Genomic DNA, 18,445 nt, shown 5'->3' with positions numbered 1-18,445 from the left:
AGGCACCTTGGTGGCTAAGTGGGTTAAGCATCCAACTTCAACTCAGGTCATGATTTTGAAGTTCATGAGTTTGAGGCCCATGTTGGGCTCTGTGCTGAAAGCTCAGAGCCTGGAGCCTTCTTCAGATTCTGTCTCCCTCTCTGCCCCTCCCCTGCTCGCATTGTGTCTCGCTGTCTGTCTCTCAAAAATAAATAAATGTTAAAAAAAAAATTTTGCAGAAGGTGATCAGGATGTACAAACTTCCAAGTGTAAGATAAATAATTACTGGAGTTATAATGCACAATGGACGACTGCTCTGATACATAGGAAAATTAGAGTAAATCTTCTGAGTTGTCATCACAAGGAGAAAATTTTTTTTTCTCTTTTTTTTTTTTAAATTTTTTAAAATGTTTATGTATTTTTTGAGAGAGAGAGAGACAGAACACAAGCAGGGGAGGAGCAGAGAGAGAGGGAGACACAGTTCTGAAGCAGGCTCCAGGCTCTGAGCTGTCAGCACAGAGCTGGACCTGGGGCTGGAACTCAGGAACCAAGAGCCGAAGTTGGATGCTCAACCAGCTGAGCCACCCAGGCACCCCTTCTTTTCTTTTTATTGTATCTATAGGAGTATTATGAGTGTTAGCTGAACCTATTGTGGTAATTATTTTACAATACATGTAAATCAGAGCATAATGTTCTATGCATTAAACTTACATAGTGATGTGTATTAGTTTCTCAGTAAAACTGGAAAAAAAATTGTAGTTTGGTAATGGATATTGACCAAAATGTGATCATCATCTCGCAGTATGTGCATATATAAGGTCATTTTGTTGTACACTAAAAATAAGTACAATGTTATATGTCAATTTTACCAATTTTAAAAAGGAAATGAATGATATATAAAATATATACAATAGAAAAAAATGCAGGATTTTAATCTAGTACATTTTATTAACGTAATACATTTTTTTCTTACTGTTTTTCAGGTAGATGTTAGTATAAAATTATGGAAAAATGGATTCACGGTCAATGACGATTTCCGAAGTTACTCTGATGGTGCAAGTCAGCAGTTTCTAAACTCCATCAAAAAGGGGTAAGCACTCTTTGTAAACTCAAGGATATTTTAAGCATGTTTCATTTGGCAGAATCCACATTATTACATATAGCTATGGTTGGCACGAATCCCTGAAGCAGTGTAAAAAATATAGATAAATCTCATTATATAAATATTAAAAACATATTTACCAGCAACACTTATATGCAGTCAAAAGAGAACTGCCAGACTGGAAGTACTTGTTTCATGTATGTCATGCAAATGGAATATATATACAATTCCTATGAATCACTAAGAAAAAAATGGAAAGAACATTTTATGTATTTGTACCGTTTGATCTGCTTTATAACAGTATGCATTTGATAAAAGTGAATGATATACGTCTATATATTAACATGAGAAGATTTCTGTGGTATCTTTTATTTTTAAAAAGTTTGCAGGGACACCTGGGTAGCTCAGTCAGTTGAGCGTCTGACTCTTGATTTTGGCTCATGTCTTCATCTCACACTTCGTGAGATCCAGCCCCACGTCAGGCTCTGTGTTGACAGCATGAAGTCTGCTTGAGATGCTCTGTCTCTCTCAAAACAGATAAATAAACTTAAAAAAAAAAAAAAAAGTTTGCAGAGAATACTGATAATTTGTATACATCAATATCATCTGCAGAAAAAATAAAACAATTACATGGAGTTTTATTATATGTATAGAGAAAATCTAGAAGATAAAACACCAGAGTTTTGTGGGGTTTAAAAATTTTTTTTTAATGTTTATTTTCTAGAGAGACAGAGACAGAACATGAGTGGGGGAGGGGCAGAGAGAGAGGGAGACACAGAATCTGAAGCAGGCTACAGGCTCTGAGCTCTCAGCACAGACCCAGACACGGGGCTTGAACTCACGAACTGCGAGATCATGACCCGAGCTGAAGTCAGACAGTTAACTGACTGAGCCACCCAGGTGCCCCAACGTGTGTTGTTTATGTTTTTGTTTTAATGTAAGCTCTAGGCCCAACATGGGGCTTGAACTCACAATCCCAACCAAGATCAAGAATTGCATGCTCAGGGCACCTGACTGGTTCAGTTGGTGGAACATGTGATTCTCGATCTCAGGTTCCTGAGCCCTAGGGGTTGTGCGTTTGAGCCCTACATTGGGTGTAGAGATTACTTTAAAAAAAAAAGTGAAAGAATTGCATAGTCTACCAACTGAGCCAGCCGGGTGCCCCAGTTTTTTTTATTAAAGTGAGAGTAGGTTTATAAGGAATGTCACTTTCTTTCTTTTTAGTTATTTATTTGATTTTGAGAGAGAGTGAATGTATGAGGGTATGGGGGATGGCATTGAGAGAGGATCCCAAGAAGGCTCCACCCATCAGTGCAAAGCCTGACTCAGGGCTTGATCTCAGGAACCATGAAATCATTAGCTGAGCTGAGAATAAGAGTTAGTCACTTAACCAACTGAGCCACCCAAGTACCCTAGGATTGTCACTTTCCAAGTTGACTTATGTTTACATTTTTTACATCTTTTTTTTTTTTAGAACAAACATGTATTGCTTATTTTTAAATAAAAATTTTTTGAAGTATAACATATACAGAAAAGTACAAAAATCCTAAGTATAAAATGAATTTGTATTATTTCAGTTATCAAGAAAAAATTATTTTATAAATATGTTAAAACTTGTAATTTCGTTAAAATTTTCCCATGGAAGTTCATTGCTCATATATCTGTGTATTCCATAACATTGTAAACTTTCAAGTGTTCATTAGAAAAGACTGCTTTTAAATTTTTTTTTTTTTAACGTTTATTTATTTTTGAGACAGAGACAGAGCATGAATGGGGGAAGGTCAGAGAGAGAGGGAGACACAGCATCTGAAACAGGCTCCAGGCTCTGAGCGGTCAGCACAGAGCCTGACACGGGGCTCGAACTCACGGACCGCGAGATCATGACCTGAGCCAAAGTCGGACGCTCAACCGACTGAGCCACCCAGGCGCCCCAAGACTCTGCTTTTAAAAGATCGTAAGATTCAAAAAAGTTTACCTTGTTCAGAAGAGAAGCATCTGTGGTATATGAGACAGAGCCTCTGATGGAGTCCACGTCCTAACTGTGTTACTTTATCTTTCTGTTAGGAGTATGAAATGTGAAAACGCTTTTTTAAATTCTACATGTTTTGTATTTTATTTCATCATGTGTAGAGTAAATCTATATAGTTTTTAATTTTTTTATATTTCTATTTAAAAGTGGAAATGAGAGCCTGATTTTTCTAGCACATTTTTAGTTTTATTCAGACACCTATAAAGAGATCAAATTGTTTAAATTTAGCAGAATATAGTCATCAAATATTTCATGACTTTAGTACTATTCTAGGTACTGCTGAGTAACGCAAGCTGTTCGTGAATTTGTAGTCTTAAAAATTAACTCTGTATTTGGGACACCTGGGTGGCTCAGTCAGTTAAGCATCTGACTTCAGTTCAGGTCATGGTCTCCACAGTTTGTGCGTTCGAGCCCCGCGTCGGGCCCTGTGCTGACGGCTCAGAGCCTGGAGCCTGCTTCAGATTCTGTGTTTCCTCTCTCGTTGCCCCTCCCCAACTCGTGTGTGGGCTCTCTCAAAAATAAATGAACAAACATGAAAAGAAATTACTCTGTATTGTTCTTATTTCTTGGTATTCATCTTATTTGACTGTATTTTAAATACATCCAGTTTGGGAGCAAATAGCTGGCTCAGTCAGTAGAACATCTGACTCTTGATTGGGTTGTGGGTTTGAGCCCCACATTGGGTGGAGAGATTACTTAAAGTCTTAAGAATATATTTAGTTTTTTATTGTATTATATATGTCTCTTATTTCTATATACTTTTCAGTTCTGTTTGCATACGGAATATGTTTTTCAGAGAAAGAAAAAACACATCGGGAGCTTTATCACTTTGTTTCTTTTCCTTCCTAGGGAATTACCTTTGGAATTACAGGGAATTTTTGATAAAGAGGAGGTGGATGTTAAAGTTGAAGACAAAAAAAATGAAGTATGTGTGTCAACGAAGCCGGTGTTCCAGCCCTTTTCAGGACAGGGTCATAGACTGGGAAGGTAAATAGGCTCATTAGCTGTGCTTTCCATAAACAGAGGCTTGACTAATACTCAGCTTGTCATTATTTTACAATATAGACCATATATAAAGACCTTATCATTTCTCTCATTGGAAGTGAGATTATTCTTAACTTTCATGAGGACTCCTAGGTCCTATTTACTTTAGTGTAAATTAACACATGCTGGTAGTACACTAAAAAAATCATGGAGGCCTTTTTGATTTTACCAAATTAAAAGGACGTGGATTATTTAGGACATTAGGCAGAATTGGATATATATATAATTTTTCTCCCTTGCACCCACTCCTTGATTATTGCCATTAATGTTACAGAGTACATATGTTAAGTTTTGAATATAGGGTTCAACTTTTTACTTATCAGTGCCTTCAATGTTGTGTTCTGTGATAAGTATCTGAATTGTGAGGTAATAAAACTGAAAAAATGCATGATAAAGTTAGTATCCATATCAAAGCCTTTAGTGTCACATTTTGCAGTCTTCATCATATCTAACTCTGTCTTATGACACAATTACAAAGAGGTTACATACGTGATCGCTTGTATTTTTATGCATTCTCATATATTATCAAGGTTGGTAAAGTTACCTACATATTCATCCACACATATAAAAATATTCAGATGTTGAGGTACCTGGGTGGCTCGGTTAAGCGTCCAACTTCAGCTCAGGTCATGATCTCATGGTTTGTGAGTTTGAGCCCCATATTAGGCTCTGTGCTGACGGCATGGAGCCTGCTTTGAGTTCTGTGTCTCCCTCTCTCTGTCTTCACGCATTCCCCTCCACCCCCACTCATGCTCTGTCTCTCTGTCTCAAAAATGAATAAACATTAAAAAAAATTCAGATATAACTTTCAGAATAATCAGGAAATACTTTACTTCCTTTTTTCCCCCTTTATAACCCAAAGATTAATCTCTTGAAAACTTCTTATTTTTTACAGAAAATTTTTTTAAAGTTTTATTTATTTTTGGGAGAGAGAGAGAGAGAGAGACAACGCAATTAGGGGAGGGGCAGAGAGAGAGGGAGTCACAGAATCTGAAGACAGACAGGCTCCAGGCTCTGAGCTGTCAGCACAGAACTTGTCATGGGGCTCCATCTCAGGAACTGTGAGATCATGACCTGAGCTGAAGTCGAACGCTGACTGAGCCACCCAGGTGCCCCATTTCTTACAGAAATGGGGAGTAGTAGGTAAAGGTAAAGTCCGTGGATCTAATAACCCTGTAAAATTATTCTGTAAGGTGCTATTTAAATAATTACAATATATTTACAATATTTTATCATATATTTACATAGCATTCTACAGTCTTACAAATTACTCAGATATGCCTAATTTCATTAGGTTCCTACATTCATCTCATCATATATAATGGACATAAATAATATTGTTATTATTGAGGAAATAGCATTGACTTACTAAAATCTTGCTAAAGTATACTTAATGTAAAATTTTTGTAGCAATTATTTAATGATAAGGTTTTGCTTAATGAACAACATGCGTCTGATTTTGTTGTCTGGATTTTCTTAGTGCCACACCAAAAATTGTTTCTAAGGCAAAGAGTATTGAAGTCGAGAATAAAAATTTGTCTGTTGTTCAACTAAACAACCTGGAACCCATCACTAATGTACAGATCTGGTTAGCCAATGGAAAACGGATTGTCCAGAAATTTAACATTTCTCATAGGTGAGTCTTCCATTTCATTATTTGTCTTAATTTTTTTCCTTTTTAAATTTCTTTTCAGTTCAGTAGGCAGAGTTTAAGAACTAAGCAAGGATCTTAGCAGTTCTCTAAACATAATATATCATGAAAATAAAAATTTTTGGAGATGAAGTATTTTCAGTTTGTTGTATGGATTATCATTTGGTTCGTTTTCCTATATATCTAAATATGTAATTTTATTAATTTATTTTTAATTTACTTTTGTAACCATTGTTTTTAAGTGAAAGTATCTTTTTTTTAATGTTTGCTTATTTTTGAGAGAGAAAGAGCAAGGTGAGCCTGGGAGGGGCAGAGAGCAAGGGGGACAGAGGATCCGAAGCAGGCTCTGCACTGACAGCAGAGAACCCAATGTGGGGCTTGAACTCACGATGGGATCGTGACCTGAGCTAAAGTTGGACGCTTAAGTGACTGAGCTGCCCAGGTGCCCTGTAACCATTTTTGTTTAATGTTTATTTATTTATTTATTTAGAGAGCATGCACACGTGTGCACAAGTGAGGGAAGGGCAGACAGGGAGGGAGAGAGAGAATCTGAAGCAGGTCTTGCATTGTCATTGCAGTCTGTCACAGGGCTCATCTCACAAACCGTGAGATTGTGACCCGAGCTGAGATCAAGAGTCAGATGCTTACCCTACTGAGCCACCCAGGCGCCCCTAGATATATAATTTTAGAAGAATTATTTTTAATATATTTTAAAATCAGTCGTTAGCATTATGTGCATATTTTCTGTTGAAAAATATACAGAAAAATATTGAAAGAAATTGAAGTCATTTGAAATTCCATCACCCGGAGATAATCACTATTGTCAGTTTCATGGGTTTTTCCAGTCTTTTATCTCTTAAAATTTTTAATATTTTAAATTTATTTTTATTTTTATTTATTTATTTATTTAATTTTTTTTAACGTTTATTCATTTTTGAGACAGAGAGAGACAGAGCATGAATGGGGGAAGGTCAGAGAGAGGAGGGAGACACAGAATCCGAAACAGGCTCCAGGCTCTGAGCTGTCAGCACAGAGCCCGACGTGGGGCTTGAACTCACGGACCGTGAGATCATGACCTGAGCCGAAGTCGGATGCCCAACCGACTGAGCCACCCAGGAGCCCCTATTTTATTTTTTAAGTAAACTCTACCCCTATCATGGAGCTTGAACTCATGATCCTGAGATGACAAGTTTCGTGTTCTTCCAAGTGAGCCAGCCAGGCACCCGAAAAATTTTTGTTCATTTGAATTAGAAGTAGGAACATACTGTGCATAGGTTTCCTTCTTTATTTAAAAACATTTAAACATTTTGGAGAGAAATGTTTTACATAAAAGTTATATATGTATAGTTAAATTAATAATAAGATAAACACATACACTGCCTCACTCAAAACACCAATGTATCTGTGTGCCTTTCTTTGATCATATTTCTTTCCTTTTGTGCAGGAGATACTCTATTCTGAATTTGTGTTATTCTTCTGCTTTTTTTTTTTTTTTTTAAAGTCCTTTATTTTGAGAGAGAGACAGCATGGGTGGGGGAGAGACAGGGAGGGAGAGAGATAATCCAAGCAGGCTCTGCGCTGTTAGCACAGAGCCCAGTGAGGGACTCGAACTCCTGAAACTGAGATCATGACCTCAGCTGAAACCAAGAGTCGGACGCTTAACAGCTGAGCCACCCAGGCGCATCCTTCATCTGGTTTTATTCATAGGTTTGCCAAGTACATATGTATCTTTTAAAAATATTGAGTTGTTTTGCTCATTTTCAATTAATTATCTTAAGTTTTACAACAATCATAAATATACAGAAAAATTTTAAGAACACTATAAAGAACTTTTTTTTCCTAGCCATTCAAGAGTAAGTTGCCAAGCTGATGACCCATCACCCAAAGTACTCTGATATTTCCTACAAATATGGGCATTATCCCATATAACCACAATTCAACCATCTGGAAATGTAACACTGATACACTTCTTCCAGCTAATGTTTGGCCCTATTCAAAGTTTGCCATTTAATCCGATATTATCCATTTTATCCAAAGACTATTCAGAATCACACATGTCCCAGTTTCTGGGTTTTTTTTGTTGTTGTTGTTGTGTTTTTTGTTCCTTCCAAAATTTTATTTAAATCCTAGTTAGTTGACATATAGTGTAGTATTGGTTTCAGAATCAGAATTTGGTGATTAATAATTTACATATAACAACACCCAGTGCTCATCATAACAAGTGCCCTCCTGAATGCTCATCACCCATCTAGCCAGTCCCCCACCCACCTCCTTCCATTAACACTGTTTGTTCTCTATCATTAAGAATCTCTTTTGGTTTGCTTCCCTGCCTCCCATATATGCTTTTTTCCCCCTTCCCATATGTTCGTCTATTTTGTTTCCTAAATTCCACATGAGTGAAATTATGATATTTGTTTTTTTTTCACTGACTTATTTCACTTAGCATAATACAGTGTGTAGTTCCATCCATGTTGTTGCACATGGCAAGATTTCATCCTTTTTGATGGCTGAGTAATATTCCATTGTGTGTATGTGTGCATCCATGTGCGCGCGCACACACACACACACACACACACACACACGCATATACACACGTGTCCTTTATCCATTCATCAGTTGATGGACACCTGGGCTCTTTCCATGGTTTGGCTATTGTTGCTAATGGTGCTGTAAACATCAGGGTATATGTGCCCCTCCAAATCAGTATTTTTGTATCCTTTGAGTAAATAGCTAGTAGTGCAATTGCTAGGGCTAGGGTAGTTCTGTTTCTAACTTTCTGAGGAACCTCCATACTGTTCTCCAGAGAGGCTGCAGCAGTTTGCATTCCCACCAACAGTGCAAGAGGGTTCCCCTTTGCCCACATCCTCACCAACATCTGTTGTTTTCCTATGTTGTTAATGTTAGCCATTCTGACAGGTGTGAGGTTGTATCTCATTGTGGTTTTGATTTGTATTTCCCTGGTGATGTGTGATGTTGAACGTCTTTTCATGTGTCTGTTAGCCATCTGGATGTCTTTGGAAAAATGTCTATTCATGTCTTTTGCCCATTTCTTCACTGGATTATTTGTTTTTTGGGTGTTGAGTTTGATAAGTTCTTAATAGACTTTAGATAATAACCCTTTTTCAGATATGTCATTTGCATATATCTTTTCCATTCCATAGGCTGCCCTCTAGTTTTGTTGATTGTTTCCTTTTCTCTGCAGAACTTTTTATCTTGATGAAGTGCTAATAGTTCATTTTTGCTTTTGTTTCCCCTGTCTCCCATCAGTGTGTCAGGTAAGAAGTTGCCATGGCTGAAGTCAGAGACGTTGCTGCCTGTATTCTCCTCTAGGATTTTGATGGTTTCCTGTCTCACATTTAGGTCTTTCATTCATTTGGAATTTAGTTTTGTGTATGGTGTAGGAAAGTGGTCTAGTGTCATTCTTCTGCATATTGCTGTCCAGTTTTCCCAACACCATTTGTTGAAGAAACCTTTTTCTCATTACATATTCTTTCCTGCTTTGTTGAAGATGAATTGACCACATGGTTGTGGGCCCATTTCTGGATTTTCTGTTTTGTTCCATTGATCTATGTCTGTTTTTGTGCCAGTACCATACTGTCTTGATGACTACAGCTCTGTAATATAGCTTGAAGTCCGGAATTGTGATGCCTCCAGCTTTGCTTTTCTTTGTCAGGATTGCTTTGACTATTCATGGTTTCTTGTGATTCCATACAAATTTTAGGATTGTTTGTTCTAGCTGTGTGAGAAATGCTGGTGATATTTTGATAGGGATTGCATTAAATGTGTAGATTGCTTTGGGTAGTATAGACATTTTAATCATGTTTGTTTTTCCAATCCATGAGCATGGAATTTTTTTCCTATTTCTTTGTGTTCTTTTCAATTCCTTTCATAAGTGTTCTGTAGTTTTCAGATCTTTTAACCTTTTTCATTAAGTTTATTCCTAGGTATCTTACTGGTTTTGGTGCAGGTGTAAATGGGATCGATTCTTTAATTTCTTTTTCTGCTGATTCATTATCGGTGTATAGAAATGCAACAGGTTTCTGTATGTTGATTTTATATCTTGCAGCTTTGCATAATTCGTGTATTTAGTTTTAGTAATTTTTTGGTGGAGTCTTTTGGGTTTTCCAGATAGAGTATCATGTCATCTTCAAATAGTGAAAGTTAGACTTCTTCCTGCCAATGTGGATGCCTTTTATTTCTTTTTGTTTTCTGATTGCTGAGGCTACGACGTCCGGTACTGTGTTAACTAGTAGTGATGAGACTGGTCATTCCTGTCCTGTTTCTGACCGAAGAGGAAAAGCTCTCCATTTTTCCCCACTGAGGCTGATACTAGCTATGGGAATTTCATATATGGCTTTTATTATGTTGAGTTTGAAATAATAGTTCCTCACTCTTTCTTTGATTTTTATAACCTTGGTATTTTTGTTTTAATTACGGGCCAATTTTGTATTTGATTGTTTCTCGTGATTATATTTAGTTCTCTAATTTTGGCAGGAATATCACAAAAGTGATGCTTTTGTATCTCATTGCGTTCTGTTAGGTGGCATAATTTACATTTTGTCCCACTATGATGTTAAATTTGTTCCCTTTTTTTTATTAAATTTTTTTAACATTTATTTATTTTTGAGAGACAGAGTGTGAGTGGGGGAGGGGCAGAGAGAGAGGGAGACGCAGAATCCAAAGAGCCTCCAGGCTCTGAGCTGTCAGCACAGAGCCCAATGTGGGGTTCGAACTCATGAACCATGAGATCATGACCTGAGCCGAAGTGGGACACTTTAACCGAGTGAGCCACCCAGGTGCCCCATGTTTGTTCACTTGGTTAAAGGGATATCTGACAGTCTCCTTTAATATAAAGTTATTTTTTCTCTTTGTAGTTAATACATATTTTCTGAGGAGGAGGTTTGAAATTGCATAATTACATGTTTTTCCTATGACATCAGATTTATTCGTTTATTTATACCTACATCTTCTCATGGTTCCTATTTTATTTGATGGATTGTATGCTCTCACCAGCAAAATTTATTTTAATGCTCATATATTCCCAGATATAGTCAGCGGGACTGCCTTTATCTTACTGACATGTTCCCATCATTCTTTATTTCTTTGTTTTCTGGCACAAAAGTTTTTTCAAGTTTTAGTCTGTACTTTTTCTCAGAAGCCCTGGTTCTTTTTCAGTGGACAGTGGCTACCCACCGTTCTCAGGCCCTCTGAGTGGAGAGAGTGATAGGTGTATACACACATGTACATATATATCTGTATTTTCTATATCTTTGCAGAACAAAAAGCATGAGTTCACATAGATACTGCCAAACTCAATCTACCACCATGGAGTTTATTCCAGTTTTTTCCTTTCTGTATTTATAACTGATTTCTCCCATACTGAATAGCCTGGCTTCAATTATTCTTAATATATTTATTGATTGATTAGTTCTCCTGTGTGGAGTCAATCTCTTTGTTCCCCATTGCCACCTCCCCCTCATGGAAGACTTCTTCACCCTGCCTGGGCTTTACCATATCCTTCTTGAGTTCTCACTTGAGTTCCCTTCTCTTCCCGCTGGGTCTCTGACACATCACCCCAGACCACTTCAACACCCTGTGCCGCTGGCCTCTTTACCCTCTCGGTGACATTCAGTGCAGCCTCTTCTCCCCGGTGCTTGTGCACTCTCTTCACCCCTCTCTGGTTCTGACGCTGCAGTTGGCCGCTCCTCTGTGAGAAGGCTCTTTCCGTTTTGCTTGACACAGGCCATTCTGTGCCACTTCTTCTGCCCCTCAGTTTGGATATATTCCTCACCCCAGTGGGCTGCTGGCAGTGTGTACTGGACAAGTCTTCTGTGTGGGACACACCCCTCACCCGCGTAAGCTCTGACCACCCCTGCTTCACCTCCGCCTGCATGGACACCCTTCTTGTGTTCATCAGGCTCTGGCACCATGCAGGTGGTTAGCTTTCCTGTGCAGAGACCTTCTTCACCCTGCTTAGACTCTGAGTCCCTGTTCTGGGCCACCACAACTCCTATTGTTTCTGGTTCCCATGTTCTGCCATACTATTGGCTTTTGGACCAAGTTGTTTAGTAAGGAAAAAGAAAGGCAGCTTTGCTTTTTTTTTTTTTTAACATGATATGAATGTTATTTTTTAAAATGTTTTTATTTGTTTTTTGAGACAGAGAGCATGAGCAGGGGAGGGGCAGAAAGAGAGGGACACACAGAATCCGAAGCAGGCTCCAGGCTCCGAACTGTCAGCACAGAGCCTGATGTGGGGCTCGAAATCACGGAGTGTGAGATCATGACCTGATCTGAAGTCGGACGCTTAACCGACTGAGCCACCCAGGCACCCCCATGATATGAATGTTATTATATGTGTTGTACAACTTTTGTTTTTGAGACTCATCTGTGTTGATGTATGTAACTGTACCTCATCTATTTTCATTTCTATAGTATAATCCATTATATGAAATCAATGATCCATCCTATTTTTATTGGTAATGGTCCACATTTACATTTGTTTATATGGATGTATCAATCAGCATTGCTCAGTAAACATATAGGAAAATCTCCTGGCCTGTTATGATAAGTATTTATGTGTTGGCTGGTAAGGCTTTTCTGGTCTCCGCTGAGCTCATTCACGTTTGCAGGTCATCTGAGGGAGCGCTAATCGAGGCCACATCTCTGTGAGTCTGGGTCTGCTCCTTGTGTCTCTTCTCCTTGAATCAGCAGCCTGCTTCTCCATGTTCTCATAACAAGGGCAGAGGCACAAGGCTCGTCCCACTAAGCAAAGTTTTACTTGTGTCACTCTTCTGACATCCGCTGGAGCAAGTCACGTGGCCAAGTCCCAGATGTTACACTGTGGAAGAGACTTCTTTCCTGGCCCGATTGCTGTGGCAGCTTTGTGTAAATCACATGACCAGTTCTGGACTCTCCATTCTCTTTGAGTGGTCCACCTATCTTTTGCCAGCTACACTTTCTCTTAATTACTATAACTTTTCAATCAATTAAATTACTGCTTTATTTTTCTGCTTATTTTATCAGTTACTTACAGATCTGTGCTAAAATCTACAACTATTATTGTGGATTTGTCTACTTCTTTATTTCTGTCAACATTTTACTTCATGGATGCTAAAGCTATGTAGTTAGGTCTGTGCAGAGGTAAAAATTGTTTTTCTGATTAATTGACCTTTTTAGCAGTAAAGAAACATCTCTTTTAATCCCTAATAATTTTGTGTCGAAGTTTACTTTGCCTGATACTAATATAGTTACTTATACCAGCTTCCTTATGATTGGTGCTTGCTTACATGGTGTATCTTTCTCCTTCCTTTTAATTTCAACTTAACTATGTATGTGTCTGTATATTTAAAGGTGTTTCTTGTAAATAGTTATTTGAGTATAGTTTTTATATCTAGGCTAACAATCCTCTTCAGTTCCTCTTGTTGTGCTTTTGTGTATTGTTTTTAGCTACCACCTATTGAGTGTTTTCTGTATAGTAGGCTCTCTTCAAGGCATTTCACTTCTATTATTTCCAAATGGCAAACCACCCTACACAGCTAGAATCAGAGAGCTGATGATAATAATAATAGAAGCATATGTTTAAATGGTGCCTTAGAATGTTCTTCTGTGACCCAAATTCCTTTAAAATGAATGGAAGACAAACTAAACAGGTAGAAAATGGAAGAGGGGATATGTTATTCCAGTCTAAATTTGTTTCTTTGTAGGGAAATAAAATATTTTAATTTCAACTTCTTTGTGTAGAAAAATACTCCAACATTTTCAGTAGCAGATAGTCACCTAGATTTTTTTCTCCTAAATTACTGAAGCATTTAATAATCATTGACCAACAATATTTATTGTCTATTAATCAGACTTTGTTTTTATTTTTTTAATTTGCACATTTTTTTATTTTTTTAGGATGCATCCATAATTTTATTACAAAACCTTTCTTTTGGCAGTAGTTGGTTACCGTGAGCCAGATACTGTGTGGCATAGCGTCTCTAATGTAACAATTGCATTCCTGCTCCTGAACCAAAACCGAAGTTACTTTATATCCTTCACATACAAGTTACCTGCACTCATCAATGGTGCAAATGCAACACAGTGGCGCATACTCCCTTTAGGGAGGAGGTGATGCAAAGGCATTAGAGTAAATGTTGGTAAGATTACAGACATTCCTTCTTGGGGCTCTCTGTTTCTTCTCCCTCCCTCCAAATTTGCTTTAAAAGAATCAGAATTACTAGTCTGAATAGCCACAGCACCCAAGTAGCATCACACTGCACATTTTCTACCACAGGCAAAGGGAACGATCACTTTAGTTTTAAATTCCTGCATTAGAGTCTCTTAAAATAAAAGCATTCCATCAGATTCTTCCAAATGATATTATTGTTGTACATTTGTTGGTGGGTGACTTCTGTGGTGGTTTGCTTTGAAGGGATCTTCCAGTATATTTCCAATATTCCTTTCTTATAGTGTCCTTTTCTTTTTCTTTAAAAAAAAATTTTTTATTCATTTTTGAGAGACACAGCGCGCGAGCAGAGGAGGGGCAGCGAGAGAGAGGGAGACACAGAATCAGGAGGAGCCTCCAGGCTCTGAACTGTCAGCACAGTCTGACAGGGGCTCGAACTCATGAACCTGAGATCATGATCTGAGCTGAAGTCAGACACTTTACCGACTGAGCCACCCAGGCTCCCCTAGCGTCCTTTTCTTTAGGATTTCACACAACTCTAATGCTTTATGAAGAATGTTCTCCTTGGTGCTTAAGAAAAAAATTGTTTTTAAGCTTTAAAAAAAAAAAAAAAAGTAAAATAACATCCTCCTTTGGGTGCCTGGCTGGTTCAGTTGGTGGAGTTTGCAACTCCAGATCTCAGGGTTGTGAGTTCATTGAGTGTAGAAAAAAAGAATGTCCTCCTTGTTGTCACATTGGTTTTCTAGCATGTCTTCATAGACAGCCACAAAGAAGCCAATTAGGGGGAATTGTGACTTGGTCGTAAATGATTAAGTAAGTGATTTAACAGATTGAGATGTTTGGAAAGACCACAATCCTGTAAACTCCCTTTCTGATAGTTCTGTGCGCTTTCATTATGTGGTACTGGTTTGACCTTTTCCAGAGTGTACTGGACTTTTCTCTCCAATATAGCATGATCATTGGGGCCAGTGGTGTTAGAAATTATGAAATATCTTGGTTGCAGACAGAGTTATTTCTCATATCCTCCTTAACAAGTTGGTCTAGGGGCACCTGGCTGGCCCAGTTGGTGGAGCATGCAGCTCTTAACCTAGGGGTTGTGAGTTCAAGCCCCACTTTGGGTGTGGAGCCTACTTCAAAAAAAAAAAAAAAAGTTGGTCTGCATGTTGCAGCTTATTTTCCCAAAGTTTAAATTCCTGAATAACCCATCATTGATGTTGCCAGGTATAATTCTTTGCATCCTGATTAAGAATATCAGCAATGGGGGGCACCTGGATGGCTCAGTCGGTTAGGTGTTGGGACTCTTGATTTCAGCACTCACCCACCCCACCCCACCCCCCGTCTCCCTCCCTCTCTCTCCCTCCCTCTCTCTCCCTCCCTCTCTCTCCCTCCCTCTCTCTCCCTCCCTCTCTCTCCCTCCCTCTCTCTCCCTCCCTCCCTCTCCCTCCCTCCCTCTCTCTCTCTCCCTCCCTCCCTCTCCCTCCATCCCTCCCTCTCTCTCCCTCCCTCCCTCTCCTTCCCTCTCCTTCCCTCTCCTTCCCTCTCCTTCCCTCTCCTTCCCTCTCCTTCCCTCTCCTTCCCTCTCTTCCCCCTCAGCCCCTCTCCCCTGCTCGAGTTCTCTGGCTCTCTCACTCTCTAAAATAAAAAAAGTTAAAAAAAATTAAAAATGTAACTATAACACCCTCATCACACTAAAGATAAATCCTAGTAATTCCTTACTATCCAGAGTCAACTTTTAAGAAAGATAACCCGGGGTGCTTGGGTGGCTCAGTCGGTTAAGTGTCCGACTTTGGCTTAGGTCACGATCTTGCAGTTTGTGAGTTCAAGCCCTGCATGGTGCTCTGTACTGGTGGCTCAGAGCCTGCAGCCTGCTTTGGATTCTGTGTCTCCCTCTCTCTGCCCTTCCTCCATGCACTGTGTGTGTGTGTGTGTGTGTCTGTCTGTCTGTCTGTCTGTCTGTCAGTCAAGAATAAATAAGCATTTAGAAAACACCCAGATGATTAGTTCTATCATCATAATTTCACTGCTCTATGTATGAACATAGCTAAATATCATCAAGTTATTACCTTACATTAACTAATCCACGTTTTCATAAAATTATATTAATAGTCTGTGCTATTTTACAGGATAAGCCACATCAAAGACTTCATTGAAAAATACCAAGGATCTCAGAGAAGCCCTCCCTTTTCCCTGGCCACAGCTCTTCCTTCCCTCAGATTGCTAGATGAAACACTCACACTGGAAGAAGCAGATTTACAGAATGCTGTAATCATTCAGAGACTCCAAAAAACCGCTGAACCTTTTAGAGAACTTTCATAACATTGATTTTTGATACACTAAGTGGAAAGTTTGCAGAGAAATGATGGTTGTAAATGAACACTCAAACCAAAATGAGGGAAAGTAGATCTGATTTGCTGGACTTTTGGTTAGAGCGCTATTTAACTCCCTCCTGATGAGAAGATTTTAAATAAGTACAAGTTAGGAATGTAAACTATGACTAGAAACTGTATTCAATGCACTTTTTCCAAAAGGCTACTCAGAAAACACTTATTTTCAAATACCAGTTATTCAACAATAAGATGTATTAAATCACTATATCCTATAGAATCTAAATATGGTATAAATTAGCAAATGTATTCACACATCATTCATTCACATGGTCCCAACCAGCAGTGATTTGTTTCAATGTCAGCTATCTCAGATTTTTTAAATAGCAATACATTAAGAAATTTGTACATGCAAATTCAAAGCATCAATGTAATTATTTTATACCTGGGATACAGTCAGAAGGCTAGAAAGGACTACTTTCACCACAACTATGCCTGAACCTCAAAGTGTTCTCAGTTTTTATTTTCTAATGGCAAGATATACTCAAATATTAATTTGGCACAGTATCTAAAATATATTTTTATTTAAGAATAAAATTGGGCATTGTAGTATAATGTCAATACTAATCTGCCTATTCACATTTCTATACTTTCAAGAAGTGTAATCTTTAAAAAATTTCTATCCAGGAATCCAACTTGATCCCCTATTTTATTTTCTTTTGAAAATTAGGGTTTTGTTTTTAGCTAACATTTTGAGTAAACCTTTCATTTGCTACCACTCACGTAGAATCTGTTCTAATGCCTGTGTTGGCACATTGCTACTATTTTTTAAATGCGTCACGTGAACTACGGTTTCCTATTCCATATATCAGAGTCAACCTGTGTATACGTTAAAGGATTATTTATTTACGTTCTGATGCCACCAAGGGAAACATGTTTATTTTAAAGTTCTAACTAAAACTGGTTAGACTTGAATATTTCATTGTCAGATTGAATTCCCTTGCCTGAACATAAGTTTAAGAAGCTTATTTTGCAAATTCCCTATTTGAATCTTATTTAAAGTGAAATGTACATTCAATGTGCCAAGAAACTAAGTAGCCATACCTGTCAGCAGTAATGTCCATAGGGCAGTAGTGGGTATCTGCCGGAAAGAACAGTTCTCAAACTTTTTGGTCTCAAGACCTTTTGTTTATGTGTGTTATATATATATAACATTGAAAATAAAAAGTTAAAAGATATTTATTCAATAAAATAATAAGCACATGTTAGTATAAATCACATTTTAATGAAAAATGCATCTTCTAAAGATTTCGTGAAAAAAGTGGCATTGTGTTCCATTTTTTGCAACTGTCTTTACGGTCTAAAAGAAGACAGATGGAACCTCACGTCTGCTTCCACATTCAATCTGTTGTGATATTGCACACCATGTAGCTGCTAGTAAACGCAACTGTATGTTCATGAGAAAATGAAAAAAAAAAGCAAATAATGTCTTAGTTTGATTATGAAAATAGTTTTAACTTTGTGGACCTCTTGAAAGAACCATTCTTACAAAGCAGTGGTTCACAGTAATTCTCAAACATTCATGTAAGAATCACTTGGAAAGCATTTCAAAATGTCTGTTCCAGGCACCTGCCAGACGCATTCTGATTTATTGTGTCTGGGGTGGGTCCCAGATCCTGCAGGTTTAATTTCATCTGATTCTTAGGTACACAGGAGAAGTACCCGTGTTCAGGAAATCCAACACAATGCTTCTACCCTAAGAAAGAAAACCTGCCTGCTTCATTCACTGTGAACAGTGGAAGACTCCACTGAAATGGGACTTCTAGACCTTTAAGTTGTGTCCTTATCTCACTCAGTTGGTCCTTAGACTGTTCCCCTCTCACTCTTAACTAATCATGATAGAAACTTATACTTCATCTTCTCTAAGCAGAGCTGAGATGAGGGTGGAACATTTAAGTGAGATTTTTAATAGAAGCTCAGGAATAACAAAAGGGAAATATACACATAGCTAGGTGACCTGGTTTATAAGATATGCCTTCTGTTTGAGGTCCATAGTAAGAGTGCTTGCTTTTCTGGCTCCCAGCCTTACAAATGGTAGAGGCCTGTCCTTTTATTAGGAAGAGAGAGAGAGAGCAAAGGAGACCTTTTG

At 38.2% G+C, this 18,445-nt stretch overlaps 1 protein-coding gene across 2 annotated transcripts in view; it reads left to right on the top strand.

Moving 5' to 3' along the window:
* UBXN2A (UBX domain protein 2A) overlaps window positions 1–17,013 on the top strand; it is a 43,966-nt gene extending 26,953 nt beyond the window's left edge. For both annotated transcript variants that reach the window (XM_042982414.1, XM_007080725.2), the window contains exons 4-7: window positions 963–1,069; window positions 3,960–4,097; window positions 5,635–5,790; window positions 16,096–17,013. In XM_042982414.1, coding sequence (XP_042838348.1) covers window positions 963–1,069; window positions 3,960–4,097; window positions 5,635–5,790; window positions 16,096–16,288 — 594 coding nt within the window. In that variant the 3' untranslated portion in view covers window positions 16,289–17,013. The remainder of the gene's footprint in view (window positions 1–962; window positions 1,070–3,959; window positions 4,098–5,634; window positions 5,791–16,095) is intronic.
* The last annotated feature ends 1,432 nt before the right edge of the window (window positions 17,014–18,445 follow it).

The sequence above is a fragment of the Panthera tigris genome, chromosome A3 (assembly GCF_018350195.1).
Source record: "Panthera tigris isolate Pti1 chromosome A3, P.tigris_Pti1_mat1.1, whole genome shotgun sequence".
Taxonomy (NCBI): Eukaryota; Metazoa; Chordata; class Mammalia; order Carnivora; family Felidae; genus Panthera; species Panthera tigris.
The sequence above is the reverse complement of the archived record's forward strand: the minus strand, read 5'-3'. Positions and strand labels throughout refer to the sequence as shown.